The sequence below is a fragment of the Elgaria multicarinata genome, chromosome 3 (assembly GCF_023053635.1).
Source record: "Elgaria multicarinata webbii isolate HBS135686 ecotype San Diego chromosome 3, rElgMul1.1.pri, whole genome shotgun sequence".
Lineage (NCBI taxonomy): Eukaryota > Metazoa > Chordata > Lepidosauria > Squamata > Anguidae > Elgaria > Elgaria multicarinata.
This window is the reverse complement of record NC_086173.1, coordinates 109,118,754-109,126,938: the sequence shown is the minus strand read 5'-3', so window position 1 is coordinate 109,126,938 and position 8,185 is coordinate 109,118,754. Positions and strand designations below refer to the sequence as shown.

Sequence of the window (8,185 nt, the reverse complement as noted above, 5' to 3'; positions counted from 1 at the left end):
CTGCCCTCCACCAGCAATAGCACAGAGTCTTGTGGTCCCTTAAAGACTAAATTGCTCTTGGATCCGTCGCTCCAAATGACAGCTCTGATAGATGCAATGTCCAGGAGTGCCTGCTATCAGCTTCGTCTGATATGCCAGCTGCACCCCTTCCTAGAGTTGGAAGACCTAAAGATGGTAGTGCACGCGCTAGTAACTTCAAAGCTCAACTTCTGCAATGCGCTCTACATAGGGCTACCTTTGTGCCTAGTCCGGAAACTTCAACTAGTGCAAACTATGGCAGCCAGGCTGGTCGTCGGTACATCTAAGGGTGACCATATTACACCAGCTTTAAAATCACTCCACTAGCTGCCAATTAGTTTCCGGGCAAAGTATAAAGTGTTGGTTATTACCTTTAAAGCCTTACATGGTTTGGGTCCAAGTTACCTGCAGAATCACCTTCTCCTGTACAATCCACCCAGCACACTCAGGTCCTCTGGGAAGAATTTACTTCAGCCAGCAAAAACTAGATTGACCACTGTTACCCAGAGGACCTTCTCTTCTGCCGCTCCCAGACTGTGGAATGGCCTGCCGGAGGAGATCCGCCAACACAATAGTCTTTCTGAATATAACAAAGCAATAAATACTGATCTCTTCTGGCAGGCCTACATAGTTGAATTTTAAGAAGTCTGGCTGTTATTTTAACATCTTGGTTTTATATGTTTTAATCAGTTTGATGTATTTTATAATATTTTTGTATTCTGTGTTGTTCCCTGTCTCGATCCGGAGGGGGAGGCGGGTAAGATAATAATAATAATAATAATAATAATAATAATAATAATAATAATAGCTTTTGTGGACTATAAAAAAACTTGTGCCATAATAAATTGTGTGACAAGATGCTTAGTTGTTTTTGGTGCAACAGACTAGCACAGCTACCCCTCTGGAAATAATAAAAATCAATGTCATATGATACTTCTGCCATAGGAGAGAGGAAGGTCAAATATGCAAGTATTTTTTTCTGTGTATGTTTGAATGCATGTTTCCTTACTACAAGAAACCTACTGTTAAATCCAACGAATTGCTACTGCAGCCAGTCTCAGTCAAATGTTAGCTAGTTGCACATGTCAAAGTTCCAAACTCATTCTCTCTCTCTCTATCTCTCTCACTCACTCACACACACACACACACACACACAGAAAGAGAGAGAGAGAGAGAGAGGGGGGGGGGGGCTACAGGGTTTGGACAATAAACACAGTTCATATTTTGAAGAGTCTTAGCTGCTTCAAACATGTGCTCCTGTGCTACTGCCTTTACACCACTAGCAATTTACTGCCATAGCCTTACATCATGATACAATGCCCCCCCACCACACACATGTTCCTTTGATCTCCCATTTGGGAATGGGTCAGAGCTCAGAGGCAGACCACATCATGCGAGTCCTTTTCCTGGCTGCCAGTCCAGGTCCAGGCCTGATTCAAAGTGCTGGTATTAACATTTAAAACCCTAAACAGTTTGGGGTCAGGCTATCTGAAGGAACGCCTCCTCCCATATGTACCTGCCCAGACCCTAAGGTTATCCTCAGGGGTCCTTCTCTGCGAGCCGCTGCCAAAGGAAGTGAGGCAGGGGGCTACCAGGGGGAGGGAATCAGCTCCATAAGGAGGTTCGCCTGGCATCTAGCTATATTCTTTCAGCTGCCAGGTGAAGACCTTTTTATTCTCTCAGCATTTTAACAGTCTATAAATTCAATTTTAACTTTGCTGTTTTAATTTGTATTTTAAAATTGTATTTCTGCACTGTTGCTGATTTTATCCTGGTTGTGCTTTTATATTGTAGCTGATTGGTGGGAGATTCAGGACAGAAAAAAGGAAGTACTTCTTCACACAGTGCATAGTTAAACTATGGATGGCCACCTAATTGGATGGCTTTAAAAGGGGATTGGACAAATTCATGGAGGATAACACTATCAATGGTTACTAGTCCTGACTGCTATATGCTACCTCCAGTATCAGAGGCAGTATGCCTATGTACTCCAGTTGCTGGGGAGCATGGGCAGGAGGGTGCTATTGCACCTGTGTCCTACTAGTGGGTTACTCACAGGCAGCTGGTTGGCCACTGTGTGAACAGAATGATGGACTAGATGAACCCTTGGTCTTGTGTTCTTCTTCCAATATAAGTAGGGAAGTCTTCCCATATTGCTTCATATATCATTTTTGGGAGGGAATGGGTTATGCTTCTTCCTGTACTTCAGCTTTAGCTCAGTTCCCAAAGTTCCCAGTCTAGCACCCTCTTCTAAAACCAGAAGAGTGGATACACCTTACAGCTGGAGAGATGTGGGGTGGTGGCTAATCTCTTTGAACAACAACAAAAAGGGGACTTCCCCGTTCAGGCGGTACTAAATGCACAGTCAATATCACATGCTCTTTCCAATGCAGAGCTATTCCCCTTCTTTCAGCAACCCAAATAGTTGAGACTTCTCTTGTCCCAACTTGCTGCTCAGTAAATGCCGTGCATCTGACCTGAACAGCGTAGTTGGAAACACGCAAAATCTGCCCTCATAAAAATCCCTGCCACTTCTCAACATTCAATTAGCTTGAGGCCAATCCCATGAAGTGGTCCCACTGCCAGCTTTGCTAGGATCAAAAGGAGTGTTCCTCCTCCTCCTCCTACCCCACACAGTGTTTAAATCTCAGCGGCGACCTAAGGAACAAATCTAATATTCAGGTCCCATGCTAGCTTCCACTAGAGGCAGCAGGGTAGAGGAGCCGGCAATTCATCTTGGCTGTGAAGCTGACAACTGGGATCAAAACACAAAAAACACGAATGAGCAACCACATCTACCCAAGACTAAAACAATGCGCTTGCTATATGCCCTGAGCTCCTTGTATTACATACAAATATAGTATAACAATAAACAATCATTCTAGTGGCAGTGGAACAGGGTATCCAAAAGGCAGGCTGTCTAAAAATAATTAGATTAACCTCCGTCAAAACCAGCTAATGTCAAATTGGTGCTTGACAAACCTGGGAGCTAGTTAGTTTTAAACTTGGCCCATTGAACCTTCCTAGAGTGAATTTAAAAACAGGGAAAAAGAAACTGGCCCTGACATATTGAACTGGAGCCTTCTGGAATGATGCAGTGCCCCATCATTGTTGTCTGCATATCACTACATAACTACAGAAAAAAACCCAGAAATCTTCCCCTGGGAATGGGGGGATACTTTTTATTATTCTTATTGTGAAGCTGAAATTTTAACTGCACAGCTAACCAATGTCAATTTTAATCAGATCGAACAAGCAATTCGGGGTAATGGAATAGGATAAAAAAAATTATTCTGGAAAATACTGCCAACAATCTGATATAGACATTTTTAATATTAAAAGTAAATTGTAAATGTGTCTTTTATAAACAATATGCATAAAATAGATCTATAATAGTAAAGCTCTGTCTCTTTTTAAATGTTTTCTTTCACAGTAATTTCTTTGGTATGTAATAGTTTCCCTCTCAAAGAAATAGTGCAATTTGAAGAACATACATAATGTCAATGGATTAAAAATTCTATGGCCTCTTAGTACAAGTCCTTGTATATTTCTTGTAGGAGTGGATGAAGGCTCATATCTGTCTCCGTTTTCTTTATAATTTGCAACAGCTGCACGTGTTCTGTTACAATCTGTCTGAGGTCTGTCATTTTCTGCAACAATTTTGCAAACAGCTGTGATGACTCGGGGTGATTCAGCTTTAACTGGAGTTCTAAAGCTTGCAGCAAATTGTCTTGAATTTCTTCAATGGGCTTCACATTCAGTAATCCGGGGCGGTCTAAAAATGGACAAAACAGATTAATTTTTTAAGAGAGAAATGCATGTTCATTGTATTTGTAGAGGCTCTTCTAGCATTTCCAGCAGAGGAAAAATTTACTACTACTACTACTACAGATATAATTGATAGATAAGGAGTAGTACTGGGCACGTGGGATCCGCCACTCACATAACAGAAAGGTAGTGGTTCAAAAAGCAATCTAAACCAAGTGGAAAATCTTCTTTCTGTATCAGGACAGGTCAACGGAGCTTTCCCCACTCAAGGTCCACTAATCTGCCCCATTCTGGAAACTGCTTTTTAGAACCACCAGCTCCCCATTGCTGGTGAGCATTCTGGCTTGGATGCAGACTTTGGATTTTAAACTAGAACGGAGATGGAGTTTTTGTAGGTTTGTATTGTCACATAAAACCTCCTTTAAAAGAAGACAGAACCTTTTGTTGAATCAGGAGGTGTATTCCATCTGAGGCTGTTTTGGGGGAGGGGGGAGGAGCATTTTTCTTGCCTCAGAGCTGTGCCTTCCCTGAATCAGCTCTCAAGGGCAATGTCTAAAGAAGATCCCAGCCTTCACATGGGCCGGCATCAAGTTTAGGCCTGACTGGGCAGGTGTCAAGGGCCCAGCCCCCAGCAGGGGCCCACTGTTGACCTTGCCAGCATGGCTCCTGCTTGTTCTCCTGCTTCTCTCGCATGAGCGGAAAACATGGCCAAATGCTGCTGAAAATTGTGCAAAATGCTCACATCTTGACGACAATTACAGATGACTTAATGCTGCCTCTCTTGCTAATATATAACCTCTTAAACTCACTTGCCAACATAAACGACATCTTGAGAACTGGAATGCTCTGTGAGCATACTGCAAAGTAGAAGTTAATAAGTAAAACAATTGCTAGGCCATCCAACTAAATGGACAGGCTGGATGTAATCTGTGTAGCGCTCTTCAATCTACCTCGGAAGACAGGCAAACATGTATGCGGTGCCTGGGTGGGCTGTACTGACTTGTTTTAATAATATGATTTATAGTTTTCCAGGATGCATAGCTTCAGGACCTGAATGCTAAAGCTTAGTCTAAAACCTATAAAAGGAGTGAGCACTATTCCCGCACCACATGTAATCAAATCACTAATTTCAGGAATGAGAGGGAAGGGGTTGAAATCAGAAACATTTGACACTTTCAGGGTGATTTGAAGCTCAAGATTACAAAAACCATTTCTCAGGGTTTTTTTTTGCTATGGACATTAGACTTCTAATTGTGAAGAAGTCCATTTCTGCATCCTTTGCTTAATCTTCCTCAATAAAAGGGACAATAGAAGGGATAGATCAATTAATCTTGCAGCTCAGCTTAACTTCAGTTAGCAGAATTTGCTGCAATGAGTAATGTGGATCAAGACATTTTGTTATATTATCATTTCCAAAGATATGAGTTTTTCTCACTAAAAATCACAACGTAATTTTGTGAAGGTCAGACCATGTACTATAGATGGAGGAAGCCAAAGAAAAACACAGAAGCAAGTAAACAAGCAGATCACAGCTATTTCTCTAAGGAGGAGATGTGGGTTGAACTAACTCTTGTGAGGATGTATAGTCTGATCCACAAAGTGAAGGAGGCACTCTGGGGTAAAAACAGCAACATTTTGGCCCCATTCAGAAGACACCTTATACCACCTTTTTAACCATGGTGAATAAGGTTTTCTGGCTTAACCACGATGGTTAAAGCCATGGTTTAAGGTGTCTCCTGAATGGGGCCTCTATAAACTAAGAATGGATATGCTTGATGTCTCTTTAGCATCTTGATTTTCACATTATAATCAATTGTGACTGCCCAGACATAATAGATAGCAAAATATGTAGCCAAAAAAGGTTATTTATGTAACAAAAACATATAGCCTTCTTTTTCAGTAAAGTCTCCCCACCAAAAAAAACTTTCCCCCAGAAATAATATTCTACTACTAGGACTGCAGAACTGCAAATCCTGTTTAGCTATCAATTTGTTCTTTGCCAGATGAAGCAATAACAGTACTCTACACTTAATGCAGTAAGAAAGGAAAGGCATTAGAATATGGAAAAATGCAAACAGAAAAGCCATCTGAAAGGGAATAATAAGACTGAACTCTTAGTATTTCTAAAATTAACTATAAAAGATTGACTCTAACAATGTCCATCTGCTAGTGGAACGGACATTGCCAGTGAAACGGATGTCCACCTTGCAGCCCTCTGTGCACCCTCCCCTCTACCAATCTGCTCCAAAGGGATCCCCCAGAGTACATTTTGAGGGCACAAGGCAGAGAAGAGAAAGCAGACGTTAGTGGAAGATTGCTTTTGTGATGTTGGATGGAGCCGCAGGAGTCACTTTTCTAAAGCCTTTCTATATCTATCTGTTATGTAGAAACGATAATACCGTGTGTAGTTCCTCAAATAATGTGGCAGTTCTAAATACTTTAGAGATGTTATTAATTTGGTGTTTGGGGGATAGTATAGCTTTAAACAGTTTACTGCCAATCTGAAGGCTTACACTGAAACATCTGGCTATGACTCACTGTGCAGTCACATAAAATTCAAACAAGCATGAAGGCTGCAGCCTCTGTTCCCACCGTGTTTGAAACGCTAGAGAATTCCTCATTTGTTTGCCTCATGTAAGAATGAATATTTAACAGGGCAAGCTTATACATCTCTACTCAGAAGTATGTCCCTTTGAGTGCAATGCAGCTTACTCACAGGAAAGCGAGTACAGGATTGCAGCTTTAATGATGCAAATGCTTTCTAAAATAAGACTAATGCTGCTTCCAAATCATACAATTGATCCGCCGCACTCATGGCAGACAACAACATCTTTCACTTGTAATTCTCCTGTGTTTTCCCAATGCTCCTTCCGTCTTTTTTCTCTCACCCCACCCTCAAATCTGTTAGACAAAAGTGCTACACTCTATGTGTTATGACCGGTAGTCCTGGGAACCCTTTGGGTTGTATTCAATGCTAGTCCTACTTAGAGTAGAACCACTGAAATGGATGGGATTTTAGTTCGACTAACATTGGATACAACCCTCTGTTTGGAAGGCAATCTTTATAATTTTCAAATGTTATTTTTCTGAAATCACGAGACGTGGCTGGATTTTGAACAGTTCTGCCAGAACATTCAAATGGATTTAAGGATGCTGTTCTTTAAAGTCCTTAACGGCAGCTACGTTGAACCTGACTAAAGGCCTGCCTTGCCCAGGATTCTGTTCATACAGAGGTGGCAAGGGATGAAGGTCTAGGGACCCCTTAAAAAGTCCACTCCAGCTTCACATTAAAACCGCAACCATAATAATATCAGTAAAATTAAAATGACTTGCAAAACAATTGCAGATTATGTAAAAGTTTTAATAATAAAGAAATGATGGGCCTGAAGTAGATGCAAAGGCTTAGAGGGATGCTTCCTCTCAAGCTTTTTTTATTCTTCAATATTCTCAAAGTTAACCGTACTTTCTGTTAATCATTCACTTCTGAATTGATCATAAGAATGATTTTATGTTCTATGTACACATGCAAAATTCCTGTGCATTTCTTATCTTTAAGAGCAATTGCTACTGAAACTCATTTGGAACAAGAATAGGCATTAGGCTGAGAACTCTTATCACAGAGCTGGTGTGACTCAGCAGTTGTGTGCTTAACTTTAATGAGTACAGCACAAATCAGGATTTGGGTCCAAAGAAATTATCTTTGGCTGTATGTAAGATTAAAATGTGTTTTATTATTCCAAAGAGATCAAAAGAACGCGTTTTCAAAAGAGGGAAAGTGCATGTGTGTAGGTGCACGTGTGGGGGAAACGGTTGGTTCGTTGTTGTTTTTTAATGAGGCCTCTTTTTCATTTAGGGAGCAACAATTCATATACTTTTAAAATGATACAGTGCAGAGTTCAGAAACTACTGTAAAACGTATGGTAAGTAGAATCTATTAAAAAAAATATGCTGAGCTGGATTCAGTGTAAGCAGCCCATGGGCAGAAGGGCTCCTACTACGGTGGCCAAGTTACCTACTTTAGAGAGGACAGTCCTCTATTTTGGAGAGGTGGCAGAAGAGGTGGCGTGGTGTGAGGCCCGGTTTCCCTCCTGTGCATCCAGATGACGCACAAGGGAATCCAGGGTCAGGCAGCGCTGAAACCTGCCTTAAGCCGGCATAAGCGAATTCGCTTATGGACCAGCTTTTCCGCAGCCCTGGAAGGTCTAGCAGGGTCCGTGGCTTTTTGCGGCTGCTCTCTTACTCGGGAGTAGCCGGGAAAAGCCACGGACTGGGCACAGCGCTCATACGAGCGCTGTGCCCATCGGGCCGGGGGGGATCCGGGGGGGGAGATAGGGGCTGCGGGGGAAGAAGGCATCGGGCGAGGGAGGCATGGGGCATGGAGGGAGGGAAGAAGGCATCG

The 8,185-nt window shown here is 42.0% G+C and overlaps 1 protein-coding gene across 4 annotated transcripts in view; it reads right to left on the bottom strand.

Moving 5' to 3' along the window:
* Nucleotides 1–3,378: 3,378 nt before the first annotated feature.
* Nucleotides 3,379–8,185, bottom strand: part of PPARG (peroxisome proliferator activated receptor gamma) — a 74,484-nt gene continuing 69,677 nt past the window's right edge. For all 4 annotated transcript variants that reach the window (XM_063121224.1, XM_063121226.1, XM_063121223.1 and 1 more), the window contains exon 7: nt 3,379–3,793. In XM_063121224.1, the coding sequence (XP_062977294.1) occupies nt 3,546–3,793 (248 nt within the window). In that variant the 3' untranslated portion in view covers nt 3,379–3,545. The remainder of the gene's footprint in view (nt 3,794–8,185) is intronic.